Source organism: Peromyscus californicus, unplaced genomic scaffold (assembly GCF_007827085.1).
Source record: "Peromyscus californicus insignis strain IS unplaced genomic scaffold, ASM782708v3 Scaffold_4__1_contigs__length_199733344, whole genome shotgun sequence".
In the NCBI taxonomy this organism is placed as follows: Eukaryota; Metazoa; Chordata; class Mammalia; order Rodentia; family Cricetidae; genus Peromyscus; species Peromyscus californicus.
The window spans coordinates 37,658,544-37,676,785 of NW_026294562.1; the positions used below are offsets into that span (position 1 = coordinate 37,658,544).

The window sequence follows — 18,242 nt, forward strand, 5'->3', positions numbered from 1 at the left end:
TTCATCCGCTAGGAACAGGTTGGGTTGCCAGGAACAGAATACTCCTTCCCTCAGCCCAGGCTTTACTTTCCAGAATTATGGAATCTTTACTTATTCCTTTACTCCACTGATGCCCAATACTTCTCTATCAATACCTTTGTTTGGGATTTTGTCTTTAAATGGACTCATTTTATACTTACATATAAGTTTACATTAGTCCTCCATATGGAAGAGCAATATTGCCTGATAAATATGAGTGTACTGTACACATAAATTTAGTAAAAACATGCATGAGAATGCCTTCAGGTGAAGTCATTCTTCAGCAAGAATTGTTTTCTTTAAAGGGCTGCAGGTCAGCAGAAAACAGCCTTTCTTGTTTGTGGCAGCATCTGGATTGAGGAATGCAGACAGACCAGCTCCCCCACTGTTTTATAATTCATGTCTTATGAGTATGTTTGGGGATGTGCTCCACTCTTCAGAAACTGGACAAGCAATTGAAGTTCAAGAAGTGATTCATAGTCCTTTGCTGAACTGTGTTCCAAAGCTTGCTAATCACCCCCACCTCCCTGGGAGCACTGAAGAAGTTCAGTAACCAGGGGATAGGAAGTGGGTCGGCTAGTTCTATAGCGTTAGTATGGCCATCTCCTCTGAAATGTCAGAATGGTGGCTTCTTTAGGCGTATGGCCTCAGGATGCGCTTTGCCCTCACGCTGAATGTGGGGAGGTATTTGATGGGGCTCTAACTTGGAAGGGATTATTGTATCAGAGAAAGAATGGAAGTTTCCAGCCTTCCCGAAATTCACAGTCTTGTTTAACAGTGGGCTTATACTTGTTCCTGTCATGAATTAATTTCTCTGGGGTGAAATAAAACCTCACAGAGCAATTTTCTGCCCTGCTTCTATGTCCTGCCCATTCCAGTCACTGCCTGTAGGCTATAAAATGCAATCTAAGTCCTCACCTCTGAGGTGGAAATCCATCCCAAAGCCTGGACTGTGGCTGATTTCAAACTGATGATTATCCCTTTCTTTTCCAGGCGGTGCTGAGCCCTCTCATAGCCATAGCACTGAAAATATCCCAGATTCATGAGAGAACTGGCCGGAGGGGCCCTACTGTCATCACCTGAGCACAGGGCAGAAGAGTACCAAGAGAGATGATGACGCTTCACTGGGCCTTCTTGCTTCCTGTTTGTGCCTCTTAGGACTTTGGAAAAACAAAAGCTATTTTGCTGGGGGGGGGGGGGTGGCGGGTAAAAGATGAAGTGAGGGTGGGAAGGGGGGTGAGCACCCCTTTTGTTTGGATTTGTTCAGCCCCTCCAAATGCAGCAGGGTCTTTAGCTATCTGTCAACGCTTCACTGTTGTTTAATATCTATATTTCATCACACCAACAAGCTTCCCCTTTGGAGAAAGACAGGTGCGCTAGGAAACTATTAATCAGAGCCCCTGTGTATTTCGGGGGTCTTGAGAGAGAGAGAGAGAGAGAGAGAGAGAGAGAGAGAGAGAGAGAGAGAGAGAGAGATCCAAAATTGGCCTGACTCTACATTCTAAGGGCTTTGGGCAGGCAGAAGACCTCACCAACACAGAGGAGGTCTCAGCTGCACTCCTCATCAGATCTATAACAGAAAGGTTTAAAACTTCTAGGACACACCCCTCTCCCACCAACCATCCAACAGTCCATTCTCCCCAGCCTCCCACCATCTCTACACTGCCTCTCTCACATCTTCTGGAGTTTTCTGTAAACCACAATGGCACACCTCCAACAAGACTTATAAAAGGGCGTTTTCCTCTCTTATTTTGCATATAGTATTAACTGAGCTACCAAGGCGGCTGCACCCTTCTGAATGTTCTGAATGTAGCCATTTCCTGTGCAGGTGGGGGAGGATTTTCTGGAAAAGACTGAGAAATGAGGGGGAAGCTTTCTTGATTATGTCACAGACGTCCATACATAAGTTTGTGTAAATCCTCCCAGGGAGAATACCACCGTGGGTTCTGATCTCATTCACAGTGGCTGGATAAAGGAGACCAGAAGGGGCTGCAATAATTAGTGGGAGAGTCCTGGGCCCTATGAGACCGAGAAGTGGGTTGTCACAACTAGTTTTCTTTGCCTGGAAGGAAAAGGGACCTGGCAGCTCCGGCTGCACGTGGACTGGGGCAGAGTCCTCCTCCATTGGGCACAGGATGTGTTTGCTTGTGTTTGGCTTCCTTGGGAACTGCAGGTTCACTTATCACGTCATTTGTGAAGACGACCTAGTGCCCTTTGGCGGTTGCTGCCAAAGCAAGGCGAGGTTGCTGCCGTCAAGGTCAGTGCCGTCAAGGTCAGTGCCCCTTTCCCAGAAAGGGGTTTGTTTCCATTTTCTCTCTGTGCTTCTGTCAGAAACTTGCTAGGATATTTAGTGGCCAATAAAACGGAACTTCCTTATTTCACCCTCCACACAAAACTGTGTGGGCTTCAGCTCCTCTGTGTCTCTTGCCACTTGGCAGCTCCGATAGCGGTCACGTGTAGTGATAAATCAGCCTTTCAGAACAATGGCAAAGACCGTGGTTCATTCTAATGACTCGGGGGAGGGGGGGCGGGCAGAGGGTGGATTTTAAAAATAGGACAGAAAAAGAAATGAATTGCTCAAAATTGGTTTGGGGAATCAGCAAAAATTAAAATGGCATCTAGTCTTTCACTATAACAGTCTTTATTTCAGAATTATAGGAAGGTGGCTTTGAGCTGAGATTATAATATATATATGATACATCACGAATGGAAAATTTTTGCCTTGTAGCTTTCACTCTCATTATCTCTGGAGTAAAGGTCCCTGATAACACCCATCCATTCATTCACTGTGGACGTTAGGGCACTCTGACAAATCCTTTAGGCACATCAGCTCTAACCGGAGAAGCAAATAGTTTTGCCTCCAGTTCCTGAACTTAAATCATCTCTAACTTTTAAGTTCAAGTTCTTCTACTTGAAGATTGTTTCCCTTTGTTTATGTGTGTGTAGTAGCCCAGTTTATAGTTACCCATCAATTCATTTGTTCATTCATTCATTCATCCATTCAGCAAACCCTGGGTGAGTAGCTACTCCAGGCACATTCCTCTTTTAGATGTAACAGGAAGATGGGAGGAGTTATCCCGCTTTGGGGAACTTACAGTTTGGAAAGAGTTGGCTGTGACAAACAAGTAATTGGGGAGGCATACATATCACAGCAGAAGTGCAAGCATGAGCCTTGGGAACACATGGAGAGTGATTGACTCAGAAATGGTGGGACACTGGTAACAGGAGGCTTCCTAAAGAATAGGGTTTCTTGGGGTTCATTAGCGTTTGTATAATTTACCAGAGGTGAATGGAAACAGCAAGGCAGAATAGTCGTTGTTAGCTAGGACTTACAGAAGAGGCTGACCTTGGGGGCCAGAGGTTGGTGTGATGGTTGGCATTCAGGCAGACATAGGACATAACATCATGGGGAGCAGATCTAAATGGCCATCATTTTCTCTTGGCTGTGTTAACAAAGAGCAGGTTTCTCAGTGATTCTAGGACACGGCCTGTCTCTGAGCCCTCTCAAGTTTACATTGCTGAGGTATTATTTCTGCCTGAACCCAAGACTGCATATATGAACTCTTGTGTTACTCTGATGAGGGATGAAAGCCGGCAAACCACTCTTCCCTATATGATGCTCCTCTTGTTAAAGATGGAGAGCCAGCAACCAGCCTTTAGGAGCAAATGACCTGAGGGTCAGTGAGATGGCTGGGGGTAGGCAAAGGTGCTTACTGTGCAAGCCTCCTGAGTGACTTGAGTTGAATCCCCAGTATCTACAGAAAGGTAGGAAGAGAGACTTGACTCCATACGGTTGTCTGCTGACCCCCATATGTGTCCTGGCATGTAAACCGCCCCACCCCCCCACAGATAATATTTTTTAAAAAATAAGAGTGAGTGACATGAGATATACAAGAATTTCATGTGAACCAGCACAATGAATCACAGAAGAGGCTATTTTATAGTGAGGTCACTATTAGGGCCACTCTGGTGATCTTCTAGCACTCGGGGGTTCCTTAGCTGCAACATATGTCTCTGGAAGGTGGCAAGCCACCACATATATATAGTGGTTCTTAACCAAAGCAGTGCCCAATTCATCTAGGGGATTTGGAAATATGTGTGCATATGTGTCAGGGAGACGTTTACCCTGCCTACTAAGTGTCAGTCAAAACAAAACAAAAGGTTGCTTTGTTTCACCCAGGATTCTTGAACTTCTTCATCACCCTTTTAAAAAATGGAAGGGGGCTAGGAAGATGGGTTTAGGTGATAAACTGTCTCAAAAGACTAAAGTGGGGAGCACCCAACATTGACCTCTGACTTCCACATGTATGTGCACACAAGCACATACACATACACAGAAGGGTAGCCTACTTTAAAGAGAGAACATTTATCAGATCTTTCTGTTCCAGATTGCAGAATGAATCCGTCATATTTGCAGGTCATGAATGCTTTCACACAAGAAGCCCTTAGATTGATAGCCATCGTTGGTGGAGCCCTGCACTAGATTTGGCCACACTAAATCATGGCACACAAACAAAGACATGATACTCTCATGACTTGAGATTTCTGGTGGGCAGATCCATGAGCTACGGCTGTTGTAAAGGATGACAAAGCCTTTGTGGGAACTAATAATGACAGTAAGATGACTCCATGCCCACGGCTGGTAAATCAGTGTTTGGATCAACAGTTACAGACGGCAAGAGATTATCTGAGGCAACAGAGCTTAGCAGAATGCCTGCTCAACTTCAACCAGCTGGGGACTTTACCCGCAGAAATAGCCCATGCAATTGGCAGCTCACTGTTGTGAGTCCCCTGGGTTGTCATGGAACTTTCGAGAGCAGGGTGGAGTAACAAATCCGTGAGTCTCTCTTCTTTCCATTTCTTTCAGCACTTAGCATGTGCCGTGCCTTGAAGGTGAGCTAGAATGACGCTTCACCAAAAACAGTATACTAAGGTGAAATCTTGAGAGACAAACAGATGTGTCAGTAAGAAACCCCCCGGGAGTTTTTGCATGGAGGGGTCAAAAGAGAGCCAGCACCTCTCAGATATGTGAAGATCCAGCATCATGTACTGCATACTGGCCTTGCCGTCCTGATCTTCTAGGTGCTGATGGCAATTATTTAAACTTGTTCATCAAGGGAACAACATGAAACTATAAATTGGGGGCCCGGGGCACTATAATTCACCCTAGGGGTGAAGAAGAACGAGTGAGGATCCTTTGCCACGGACACTTTCCTCTCTCCATTGTGTCACGTCCAAATGCCCTCCTCAGTATCCATGGAACCACGGCTCCCAACCCAGCATCATTTCATTTGATCACACACCCGAGAAAGAAGCTACTTTCCCTGAGTGCATCCTGTAGGGGATAATAATGTATCATTCACTACAGCAGGATACACTTGTTTGACTTGCCCAGTGGATTTTAGTTGCTGTGACTCGAAAATGCAAGATTGCTTTGCATGATACCCAGGTTCTCAACTCATGAATCAGAGTACATGTGTTTTAGAAACATGGCGAGGAGTATGTTTTAGTGCTAATTTGTTTTTTCTTTGTCTTTTTTCTCTCTCTTCCTTCCTCCCTCTCTTCCTTCCTTCCTTCCTTCCTTCCTTCCTTCCTTCCTTCCTTCCTTCCTTCCTTCCTTCCTTCTTTCTAAGGCTGACCTTGAACTCCTGATTCTCCAGCTTCTGCCTCACATGTACTTGGCTTACAAGTGTGTGCCGCCATGCCCAACTTCAGTGTTCTTTTTAAAAAGGAAGCACCAGGTTGTTTTCTGAGGCAACATCTGTTGTCAATCACATTTGGGTTTGCAGAAATATGAACTCATCTTGATACTGTGGAGAATGCTACCATGACTTAGAATCCTCTACTGATTTTTTTTTTCTGATACAAAAAGTGACAAAAAAAAAAAAAAAACAAGAAGGAAGTAAAGTCTGAGGTAATGGAGAGGTGACTCAGGGGTTAGCATGCTTGCTGTGAAAGCATGAGGAACTAGCATAAATCCTCACTCATGCCAGGAACCTAGAAAGATCCCTGGAAATTCACTTGCCAGTCAGCTTACCTGAAACAACAGCCCCCGACTACTCCATGTGTGTACACATACATGCACTTATGCACATACACATGCAAGTACAACACACACCCACAAAATAAATTTCAAAAAGACTCTGAATACAAAATTTATTGCCTTAAGGAAACTAATACAATGTGTGCAAACCAAATTGAACGTTTGGTTCATCTGTCCCCCGGTGGTAGAAAAAACATCTATTCTGTGTGCAAATCTGGGTAGAAGTCCGATAATGCTGGTCATTCAGACCAGTGGGGTAAACTGCTCAGGAGGGGGATGAAAAGAGATGACAGGAAAGAAATGACAAATTGCACTGGTAATAAATGGTCGCCGTCCTGCTGAACAGTCATCAGTGGCCTTCCTATCTAGTCATTCCTTCATTGTCCAGGATTCAAAGCAGAGATTCATGGACTAGGGTTTTGTTCATTTGGCATCTTATACATTTATCAGTCTGTTCGCTAACTGTGTACTCCACACCAATGGAGAAGCTGAGACCATGGATACCCGGCCCCACCTTGATGACTCTCTTCTTGAAAGATGTCATCCTTCCCTGTGAGTTTTCAAAGGCTCTTCTCCTGCGACCATCACCGTGGCTACCCTCTGTAGGATTCAGGAAAACTGCACTATGAGGGCCCATTTCACAGACAGGAAACAGGCTGACACATTTTAACCGAAAAGCCCAATAATCCTAAAGCCACCTCAGCTGCTTCTTCAAGCGTGGACGGTGTGGCAGTGACCTGGAACACTACTTTCTGTTAGGGGTCACTTTTGACATGGAACGAGAAATCTAAGCTGTGTCTGGGAAAGAGGAAAGACATAGCTAGCCTAATTCAAAAGTGTGAGGTGAGTGACTCCCATCATGTGCCTTTTGGTTCTTCACCTTCCTTGAGGCCGCTGTTTTATTGAACACATTTCCTGAATCCTCGAAACCTCAGTTGACCCATCCCTAAAACAGGAATGCTCATAGCACCTACCTCTTAAAGATGGGGTAGGGGGCTAAATAACACACATGGAGGACTAGTTGAGCCCACCACGTGAAAGGCATACCATAACTGTTAGATATCAACCTGAGCACAGATGCCTCACTTGGGAGAGAGAGAACTTGAGGCGGGAAGATGGATGCCCTCATCCACGTTCAAAGTCTCAGCCTGTGTGTCCTGCGACTTTCCTCCCGACAACCTGCTCTCTGATTTTAAGAAACCCCACCAAGAAAATAAAACCAAGGAGGGACCATTGGGTTTTTAAGTCGAGAACTAGACTTCTAGATGTTGAGACACAAAAAATATCCCGGTAATGGAAACATGACCTTACAGTTTTTGATATCTTACATTCCGAATTTGAGTTGGGGGAGCATCCTGGAAAACTGCATATAAACATTTTTAAATTTCACAAGATTTGTAATACGTTGTATATTAGCATCACTCTTGACTCCCTGGATCATGAATTAAGTATTCTATCTAGTCAACTTGAATCGGTAAGAACCCCTATGTGCCTGTATCAGGACCTCTTGAAGAGGTAACTCAGTGTTTTGTGTTTGTACCATTTAAAAGCAAATATTGCAGTCTCTTCCCTTTCATACAGAAAAAAAACATACATTATTAAAATAAAATGATACAAAATAATGTCCCTAGGTTCCGAGGGCACTTCCCATGATGTGTATGAGCTATGGTGTCATTCGGGTAGCATGGTCAGTGGGGTGACTCCAAGGCTGCCTCCCAGGAAGTCTTCCCTTTGAGATTCTTTGGACATAGTATGTGAAGGGCTGTGGCAGTCCCACCAACAGTAAGTGCACCTCCAGGCTTGAGTTGAGGTCATGGGGTTAGCAGGGAGGCGGAAGGCCTGGCCATATACCTTCTCTTCAGTCTAAAGTTCACTTGGGTTGGGCTTCATGGGATTTCTCTGCACCAACTTCCTGCTGGTGGCTATGAACTTCAGTGGCTCCATGCTGCCCTTGAACCCATGGTGGCCTTGCTCCAGTGCAGAGTGGCAGAGCAGCTTCCCAGTCCCTGGCCAGCCTGTCTCCTCAGCAGCTGGTGAGTTCTGAGGACAGGAGAGCAGGTCCTGCCTTCAGTGCCAGACTTGGTCCCTGGGCATCGGCATTCTGTGCCTCTGCTGTAACCACTGCATCCGCTGTTCTCTCCTGGTAGGGGGGTGGGGCCTCTGGTTGCGGGTCATTTTCATCTTCAAGTTCAAGGCTTGTTGCTGTATAGGGAGGAGGAGGGAATCCCAGAAGCCCTCTGCCTGCATCGCAGGCCTGTTTCTCAGCATCCAGGCTTTCTTCATAAGTTGGGGGGTAAAAGTCGGGCCTGTGAGATGAAATGCCGCAAAGACGCATGTGTTATTTAGATCTTGGTCGTGAAGAAGCATATGTCTGCCTCTCTCAACTCACACTGTGTGAAGCTAAACTGCTAAGAAACACTGAGTTTGAAACAGATGTACTTTTCTGACATCACCAGTTTCTAAAAACTGCGCACCCTTCTTGTAGAATCAATCCCCTTCCAGCCAGAGCAGCCTGCCTGTTCCAGACAGGTATTCCAAGCTATTCACCCTTGTTTGCTCTTTCGGTCCAGAAAACAGCCTTTCAGTGCACTGTCCTTATCAGCCCTAGGTGACACAGAGACTTTGACCGTGAACCTCTCTTTAGCCAGTACTCAATCCTTGTACACACATCATCTTCCACTCCATTGCTCTCAAGGCCTCAGAGCTTCACAAGCAACAAAATAATGAATGGAAACCAATTCCCTGCAGGTCCCTGACCTGAGGGATGCCACCGCTCTCTCCTGACACATTGTCAAGTCCTGGGGCAGCTGGTTCCCGAGAAAATACAGGAAACAGGCTCAGGTCCCACAAGGCACCAGCTGATAGCTTTGTGAGGTATTCGGCTGCAGCATTGCTATGCTGGCCTGCCCATAGTTAAGGTCATTCACTCCAGTTGATGGACTTGCTCATCATCTTGTAATTGCTCACCCTGGCTCCTCTGCCATGAATGAAGGTGAGGGTGGGGCCAGTGGAAGGGAGCCAGGGTGAGTTTGCATGAGTTGTGTATTTATAGAGGTAATCTATCCAGTGCCAAAGGGAGTGTTTATGGTGAGTAACCACAACAGAACAGGGTCTGCCGTTTGTAACCACTGCTCCACTCCAAATGTCACAAGGCCTGGGGCCAAATAGCTGAAGGAGCTGTCTACTGTAAGTCTCGACCTTTCCCAGGAATAGCTAAGGCTGAGTCATGGGGACAGAAAGGTAAGCTCTTCCCTGGAACCACTTGAGAGACTCCAAGAGGACTGCTGCCATGAATTCCGTCACTGGAGGAACATTCGCTTGTTGAGCTCTGCCTGGTTGCCCATTTTGAGTGCAAAGCTTTTGAGATACGCAATTTTTCCGGTTTAACTCTGTGGGGTGAGCATCTCAGGATGATGCAGCAGGCAGGGGCAGTGAGGTAGGGGTGTCAAGATTGTCATTATTCACTTTTGAATACTCCAGATGAGGGAATATATATGAATGTGTTAGCAAATTTCAGATGCATCCTAAAGGCACTCAGTTACTATTAGCAGGATTTCACAGTGTAGAAGTAGATACACACACACACACACACACACACACACACACACACACACACACATTCATACACACACACACAAGCATACCACATATGTACATACACATACACACACACACACACACACACACACACACATTCATACACACACACACACACACACACACACACAAGCATACCACATATGTACATACACACACACACACACACACACACACACACACACACACACACACACGATCACTCTACGAGCACCTTCTAAATCACTCCTGCTATCTTAATTTTTGGTCAAACCCAAGGAACTTCTTCCTGGTTAGTCTAATTAACCCTGGAAATGGGCTCTGATTGTTGTCACTGGTGTGATGGATAGCAACAATGCGTAGTCACTGGTGAGGGGACTCTTATTCAGTGTGCATGGGATAACCAAGACATTTTACGGACTTCCTACTCTTGCATGAAGAGCACAAAAGGTCTTATAAACTCTTACATCCTTTACCTTAAGAACGATGTCCTTGTATTAGGACAAGAATCGGGAGATTGATGTTAGTCATCACCCACATTTTACTAAAATCACCCCCAAAACATAAGAAGAACCTAGGAGTTGGGCCCCTTAATTTGCTGTGTGTGAGTTTTTACCAGGGGTGTGAGGCTCTTACGCTGAGAGAATTCCCCCTTGCTCCACTATTTTCCCTACTATCAGCCTTGCTCTTCCACACTATGACCCCAGAGCAAACTGTCCAATAGTGGAACTTCAGGCCTAGACGCAAAGCCTCATGTAAGTGGATCCACTGTGGAGTTATACATCACTGCACTTCCCACAATGTGGCTCATCTCAGCCCTTCTCATGCCCTCTGGCGCTCAGCACGTACCTGTCTACCGTGGCCAGGGGTGGGTCCTGGGAAGCAAGGTGCTGTCTGAGTGCATGGTTGAACATCTCTTTGTTTTCGCTTGCTTGGCAGTAAGTGGCCCAGAAAATTCCACTCAGCAGGATTATAAACCCCATAGGCAGAAGCACGTAGGACACGACAAGATTCCTCTGAGAGTGGAATATGGAGTTGGAGATGAAGAAGCCCCCCAGGCAGATCATCAGGAAGCCTGTGAGGAGGGAGAGGGCACAGAGAATTAGAACAGTCCTGTTCTGCATCCCTGCTTCTCTGGAGTCCGTCTGACCCTGCCACTCCTCTGCTTCCAGGCCTGCTCAGGGAAGTGCACTCATTAGCCAAGTCGCAGCCTTATACACAGGAGCAAACGGCCTTTGAACAATTAAGTGAAGCAGGCACCAGGAAGCTATTCATTAACCACTGAAAGTTACTGTAATATCCTCCAGGGGAAACCTAGAAACATAACACTGTGTCCTCCAGGAAGGGAAGGATGCACGTAGTCAGTTGGCTCGGGTTAGTGGGTAGGACCTTAGCTGCTCCCAGGTGCTAGAGGAACGGTCCTAAACCTTTTGATTATGAAGACACTGGTGTCTCAGGCCTCACTGTAGGGAATTCTCCTCTAAAAGCTACAGAAGTTAACATCTCCCCATAAACGATTGCTTCTGTTGTTGGCAAGGAATCTTTTCCTGATTTCATTTTCTCTCTCAGCACTAAGAAGACATTTTTCCAAGACTCCTAGCGTCTTTGTCTTGCTATCGCAGAGACTCTGCCCCTCATTGCCCCGATATCCTGATATTGGGGAAATTCCCCCAGGAGCAGGCCAGGGAGTAATCCTTCTGTTGATAGGAGAGCATTCCAGGAGGAGACAGAAGGAGCATACTGGAGAAGGGACTATGTGGGGGCATGTGGGCATGGCTGTGAAAGAGGATGATGTGATGACTGCTGTTTGAGTTCTGCTTTGGGATCCTTCCCGTCATTGGGGTGCAGATGGTGCCATCCCGTCATCACCTCTGGCTAACAGGTTCTTATGAGTGTTTATTCTCTATGACTGTAGCGCAGGCTACCGTTCCTGGTTCATTATAAATGTTTCACCCAACCCTCTTCCCGCTCTCAAAAAAGATCCACAGGCATTGGATCTAAGAGCGTTCCCCACAAGGCCGCAGCACGTTGTAGCTACCGTGTATACCAAGAAAGTACATGTCAGGAATGCCTCCTATTACATTCTCCACTCTCTGTCCCCCACACAGCATCACACAGCACACTGACAGATCAAAGGCTCTGAAAAATCTGCAACCTTTCCCTAAGATATGTCAAGTAGAATTTATCTTAGCAGATGCTGCCGAACAATGTTCCTCATCCTCGCCTCTACACCTTTGCTCTGTGTAACATTGTCTTAGAAGTCTTTTTGCAAGGCTGGAGAGACAGCTCAGAGGTTAAGAGCACTGGCTGCTCTTCCAGAAGACCCGAGTTCAATTCTCAGCAACCAAATGGTGGCTCACAACCATCTATAATAAGACATGGTGCCCTCTTCTGGCATGTAGGCATACACATTGGCAGAACACTGTATGCATAACAAATAAATCTTAAAAAAAAAAAAAGAAAGAAAGAAAGAAAGAAAGGAAGGAAGGAAGGAAGGAAGGAAGGAAGGAAGGAAGAAAGAAAGAAAGAAAGAAAGAAAGAAAGAAAGAAAGAAAGAAAGAAAGAAAGAAAGAAAGGAATTCTTTTTGCAGCTGCCTTATGTACTCTGCCTGAAGTTTGTTTCCTTCATCTTGACAGTCTGTGGTTGCAAACGCCTTACTCCAGATCTGCTTCCTGCCTTACTTCCTGCCTTTTCTATTTGATACCCTGGCACATCCATGGCAAAAGCTGTCTTCCCACAAGGGCTTCTGAGTCCTTTTCGCCCAGATGCTTTTTATGCTTCTCTGTTGTCATCGCTGATCATTTGCTTTTCCGATGGGCAAGTGTTTGTGCAGTGTCACGGTGTTTCTACTCACACCCTTTAGCCTTGTGCCCGCCACCTCCTTAGTCCACCTTTGTGTTAGGGCTAGGAGAGACAGGAAGAGACTGCAGGTCAAATACAATAGCGGGCCCTTCCTCCTTCTGCATATAGTAGCTTCAACTCTCACCTTGAGCTACTTCCCTCTTCTGTGCTTGGGGTTATCTTTGCAGTCTGGCCTTTATCTCTCTCCTTCTGCAAAGGTTCCTATGATGGTCACTGATGACTCCTGTCTCCTATGTAAGTAATCCCCTCCATTCGAGTGTGAGCTGGACCTAGTGACTTGATTCTAGAGAGAAGAATATGGCAGAGATGATAACCGTTTCCATGACCAGGTTGCAAAAGAAGGAAATCGTCCATCCTGCTAGAAGATTACTACCTCTGAAGCATGAGGCTGCCATATTAGCAAGACTCATCTGGCAAAGGACTAGGAGTATGTTCTTAGTTAACAGCCACTGATGAACCCTTCGCTAGTGGCCTGAGTTTATCAGCCATGTAGAAGCACACTCTGTCCATAAGTGTATAGAGTAAGGAGCAGTGCCTTTCACAATTGATTCTGGAGAAGGCACCCAGGCAGCACTCTAAGTGACCCTGGCGAACAGGAATCCTCCATACCTGAGTCACACAAGCTGTGGGATTATAAATACGCATTGATTTAAATCGCTACATTTTGGGGACTTTTTTTTTTAAGGTAGCAAGAGAGAACTAAACCAGTTCCATTAGGACTTGAGAAACCAGAGTAGTGAGTGTTAAGTGTTTATCACAGGACCTGGTACACAGCACCCTGTTACAGTCAGCTGTGCTCTTCCTCCCCACCATTATCATGATCACAGTCCCCAAAGCCACAAGAAAGCCCAGGGTTCCCAACTGAGTTGTCACCGAAGGTTAGGTCCTACGTTCGGGTTGATGGTAGGTAGGGTTCTGGAGCTAATGCTAAGGATCAGATAGGGAAGGGATAGCACTGTCCATCACGGAATTAGGCTTGTTTGGTATATAAATGTGAGCTGGACTGGGAACGATGACAGATCAGACCCAGTTCCTGTGACGACAGGAACACAGGAGCAAATAAGCACCTTCCTGCCTGTCTCCTTCAGCACCAATGAAAGATACTTTTTTCCAGAAAGGTTTCTTCCTCTCTGGATCCCAGAGATGACTCTTGCCACTCCAGAGCTGTGTCTGGTTGTATTGTGATGGGAGAAGCAGTGGTGGTGTCTTCCCAAGAATTTCAGCGAAATCCAGAAAGCACTGAGAAAGGAAGGACCAGTTCCTTCATATAAAATGTATATAAAAGAAAATGTAAGTTTCTGGGTCCAGGGTGTTTTAGGAGTTTGAGGAGAGATGTGGCATCAAGGCCCTCTGCCCTCTCCCTTGCTAAACTGTTAGATTACATTCCTAAAGCTAGCCACCAAGGTCTATTCCCTTATTTGGCCACTTCCTTATGCCTGACTAAAACTCCAAGGTCCAGCTACCAAAACACCAAAGTCCAGCAATCAAAATTCATTATTTGACTACACTGGCTAACATGTTCAATCAGGATTTACCAACTTAAGCTAGCATAGGCTTCCCCTTTGCTCCTCAAAAGCCCCTACCTCAGAGACACCTGCTGCTGTCTTTGCCTGACCCAGAGGCAGCCCCCTGATCCAGAGGCAGCCCCCCCACACACACACCCAGGGTAATCAAAATCTCCTTTGTGCTGAGAATTTGGTGTTCGAGTGTGTTCAGTACCACTCCACGGTATGGTTAAAGGGAAAGTTTTTATTGTAGATATGAGAGAGAGTACAACCAGAGGCATCTGGAAGAGTCCAGAGCAGGGAGAGAAAGTATACTGGACCTGGCCATGAGAGAAGCAGGAGCAGAGAGGAGGGGGGAGAGAGAGAGAGAGAGGGAGTGAGGGAGGGAGGGAGGGAGGGAGGGAGGGAGAAAACATATCTAAAATAGCAGAGTTGAAAGGAGAATGGGGGGAGTTTAGGGTAGAGGACATAAGGCTAGCAGAGACTCTGAAATGTGTAACAGGTACTTGTAATACTGAGGGAGCCTAGAGGCCAGCACCCACTTTGGTATGCTAATAGGCACCACAGGTAGCATTTGTCCCTTCTGCCAGTGATAAGGGAAATGACTCCTTTGGTAGAGAGGAACCTGCTTCAGCAGTTCCAGAAGAATGCCGGCTTTTATCTAACTGCCAGAAATCCTCCTATGGTCTGGGTTGAGCTCATTTCTGGATATCTGGACTGCCTTTGGGGGTTTGGAGAATTGACGTTTCATTTGGACCTGACAACAGTAACATGTTATTTGACCATGGGCCAAACATCTTAAGACGTAAACGTCTTTCAACACTGTTCCCTTGAGCATGACAGACCCATGAGCACTCTTCTGAACATTGTGTGCTGCTGAGTTCCAGGCACTGTCCTGCCTCTGGGTTCACATTAGAATACCCTGGGAATTGGCTTCCCCCGCCCCCCACACACACTCTGCAGCACACACAGTCAGGGCCTTGGGAGAAGGCACAGTCCTCTCTACCCAGGTTTCTGTCTCTAGGGTGCACAGACCAGTGTATTGAAAATAGCCTGGTGGTAACTCAGAAGCAGCTGGTGACTTGCTGGAGGCTGTGGCAGAGGAAGGGCCTGATGCCCCCAGCACAGAGGCAGAGGTGCAGATTTCAGAAGGTCACCTGGCTTCAGGAAGCAAGGCTCTGCAGGAGGTGGAGGAGACAGCATGTGCGTAACAGGAGATGCCACCTGGTCTGACCTCACGGGGGTGATTACTAAGTAGTTTTTGGATTAGCCTTTCACACTTGAGGGTTCACTGAGCACTGCTCACTTCCTCCTCCTTGTTTTCTTCGCTTTTAAATCTTTTCCTCTGCCTCCCCCTACTCCCTCCCCCACACAGGAGATGATTGAAATGGAGGGAGTTTTTGAGATTAGCAAAGGACAAACAGCAAGTCAAGAAATTCCTAGCATGGGAAGGAGACAGCCACTCACTCTCCCACTGTGGCCACAGGTCACCAAGACAGAGACCCTAAGCAGGTCCGGGCCTGGATAGGGCTCCTGAGATGTGTGCCCACAGCACTGACTTTTTGGGGTTGCAAGTCAAACCCCTTGCTAATCAATATAGATTCTATTTTCAAGCAATTTTTGAAAATGCAAGTGGGCATCTTTTCTGATTCTGTCAAGTCTGGTCACATTTGGATCTTGTCATGTCTATGGACCAAACAGGAAGAGAAATTTGTTTTAGAAAGAGCTTAACTTCCTACATCATCTACATAAACCACAGATGTGATTTCTTCAAAACCCTGGAAAACTAAAAGGAGTCCACCCTCCATGGCTACTCCAGAACAAGACAGGACCCTCACGCCATGGCACAATCTCACAAGTTTATATCAAATGGCATCATGGCTGGGGACCTGTAAATATGACACGTGTCTTTGTCCCATTCCATGAAGCTTCCTTTAATATTGAGATTCTGTTTCCCCTCCTCTTATCTCTTAGTTGTCCATATCCATTTTCTTCTTCCTGAATGACTTAAGCAAACATTTTCGTGTCCCTCAAGATGTTATAGAATTCACACATAAAACCACTTGGTCCAAGATCTTTTTATTTTCTTCTTTCTTATATAAAAAAAAAAGTCTTGCCATTTATCATTAAATGCCAAATAGTGTGCAAAAGACAGTAGAGACTGAGATAAATGCTATGCACACCCTCACTGGACACACTCATCCCACTGCCCATTCATTGCCTCTTAGGCTCCTCAGTGCTTGAGGTAAGGACTGGCTTGCTTGGGGTATATGTGTGTGATGGGGTTCTCAGTGTTCCTCTCTTATCCTGACTTCAGGTCTTCACCATACATGTGTACCTCATGGGGGAGCCTTGTCATCCTGGCCTGCTCTTCCAGCAATAAGTTGCTGCTTGCCTTAGTTAGGGTTTCTATTGCTGTGAAGAGACACCACAACCATGTCACCTCTTATAAAGGAAAACATTTCATTGGGGCTGGCTTACAGGTTCAGAGGCTTAGTCCATTACTGTCATGGTGGGAAGCATGGCAGTGCACAGGCAGACATGGTGCTGGGGAGGTTCTCATGGTGTATCAGAGTTCTACATCTGGATTGACAGGAAGAGAGAGAAAGGGAGAGAGAGAGAGAGAGAGAGAGAGAGAGAGAGAGAGAGAGAGAGAGTCAATGTGGTGGTATTGTGTTCCCCAAAATATTGTGCACCCTAATAAACTTAGCTGGGGTCAGAGACAGAACAGCCACTAGATACAAAGGCTAGAAAATGGTGGCACTCACACCTTTAATCCTAGCATTCCAGAGGCAGAAATCCATGTATTCAAGGATACAGCCAAGCATGGTGACTCACGCCTTTAATCCCAAGAAGTGAGCCTTTAATCCCAGGGAGTGATGGCAGATAGCAGAAGGGTATATAAGGCATGAAGACCAGGAACTAGAAGCATTTGGCTGGTTAAGCTTTTAGGTTTTGAGCAGCACAGTTCAGCTGAGAGCCATTTGGATATGAGGACACAGAGGCTTCCAGTCTGAGGAAACAAGATCAGTTGAGAAGTTGGCCAGGTGAGGTTAGCTGTGGCTTGTTCTGTCTCTCTGATCTTTCAGTGTTCACCCCAATAACTGGCCTCAGGTTTGATTTTATTAATAAGAACTTTGAAGATTCCTGCTACAAGTCACTGGGCCTGGCTTGAGCTTCTGGAACCTAAAAGCCCACTCCCAGTGACACGCTTCCTCCAACAAGGCCACACCTACTCCAACAAGGTCACACCTGCTCCAACAAGTCCACACCTGCTCCAACAAGTCCACACCTACTCCAACAAAGCCACATCTCCTAATCCTTTCATATAATGCCACTCCCTATGAGGTTATGGGGCCATTTTCACTCAAACCACCACACTGCCATTTGCTGCTTACTAGCGAAGTATAGGATTAAGGACCTCTCTGTCATCCAGGTGTACCTCAGGGTTTGGATGGGTTGGGGGTTGTCTTGGGGACCCACCCTCTCCCCATTGCTAGCTTCAGCTAGTGCTCTGGCCAAGGAACAGTTTGCTAAGCCTCCTCCGGATGCAAGGTTTCTTTCTCTGCCCTTTCTCCAGCCATGTGGAATTTCATTGTGTCATGGTGGGAAGAGTCCCTCCCTTCCCACGCAGCCCAGCCCAGCAGTTCACTAGAGTTCCAATGGTGCTTCATCACTTCCCTGTAACAGCATGACCAAGATGGCTGGAGCAGAGTCCATAAGCCTGTAAGTGTCTGCAGTGCCCTGTGGTTCTGTGCTTTCATGGTAGCCCACACTTGGAACCTATCAAGCCTTTAGAGATTTTTAGCTCAGGGACTAGAGAGATGACTTAGTGGTTAGGAACCCAAGCTGCTCTTCCAGTGGACCTAGGTTTGATTCCCAGCACCCACATGGCAGTTCATAACTGTCTGGAACTCTAGTCCCAGGCTCTTCTGACCTCCACAGGCACTGCACCCACATGATGCATAGACATGGACCAGATAACGACTGACCAAGCCCCTCCATGCCATGACCCTGATAACCTTGAGCTTGAAGCCCCTCCAGGACATACGTGTTTAAAGCTGATTTTTGCTGCAGGCTGCCTTTAGTTTTTCTTTATTGTTCTGTCAAACTCTATCTACACAAATCTTCAAAAAAAAAAAAAAAGCTGTGGTTGTAGATTTTCTTTTGTTATTTCGGTGTAATTGGAGGGCAGACAAGTGTGCTCAGGCTGCCAATTAGATGCCCCATTTTCCCC

At 46.3% G+C, this 18,242-nt stretch overlaps 2 protein-coding genes across 2 annotated transcripts in view; one reads left to right on the forward strand and one right to left on the reverse strand.

Moving 5' to 3' along the window:
* Pgm5 (phosphoglucomutase 5) overlaps positions 1-1,202 on the forward strand; it is a 169,704-nt gene extending 168,502 nt beyond the window's left edge. Inside the window, exon 11 of the mRNA XM_052713291.1 lies at positions 1,012-1,202. Coding sequence (XP_052569251.1) covers positions 1,012-1,101 — 90 coding nt within the window. The 3' untranslated portion in view covers positions 1,102-1,202. The remainder of the gene's footprint in view (positions 1-1,011) is intronic.
* Positions 1,203-1,242: 40 nt separating this feature from the next.
* Tmem252 (transmembrane protein 252) lies at positions 1,243-14,335 on the reverse strand. The gene is made up of 2 exons (XM_052712798.1): positions 10,487-14,335; positions 1,243-8,367 (listed from the first exon to the last, which is right to left on the reverse strand). The coding sequence occupies exons 1-2, from the start codon at positions 10,759-10,761 to the stop codon at positions 8,085-8,087; spliced, it is 558 nt and encodes a 185-aa protein (XP_052568758.1). The 5' UTR covers positions 10,762-14,335; the 3' UTR covers positions 1,243-8,084.
* Positions 14,336-18,242: the final 3,907 nt, after the last annotated feature.

Excerpts from the sequence above, each read along its gene's own strand:
- Tmem252 (XM_052712798.1), bottom strand. The coding sequence starts at position 10,761 with ATGCAGAACAGGACTGTTCTAATTCTCTGTGCCCTCTCCCTCCTCACA. Across the intron at positions 8,368-10,486 it reads CCCCTGGCCACGGTAGACAG|GCCCGACTTTTACCCCCCAA; the intron begins GTACGTGCTGAG and ends TTCATCTCACAG.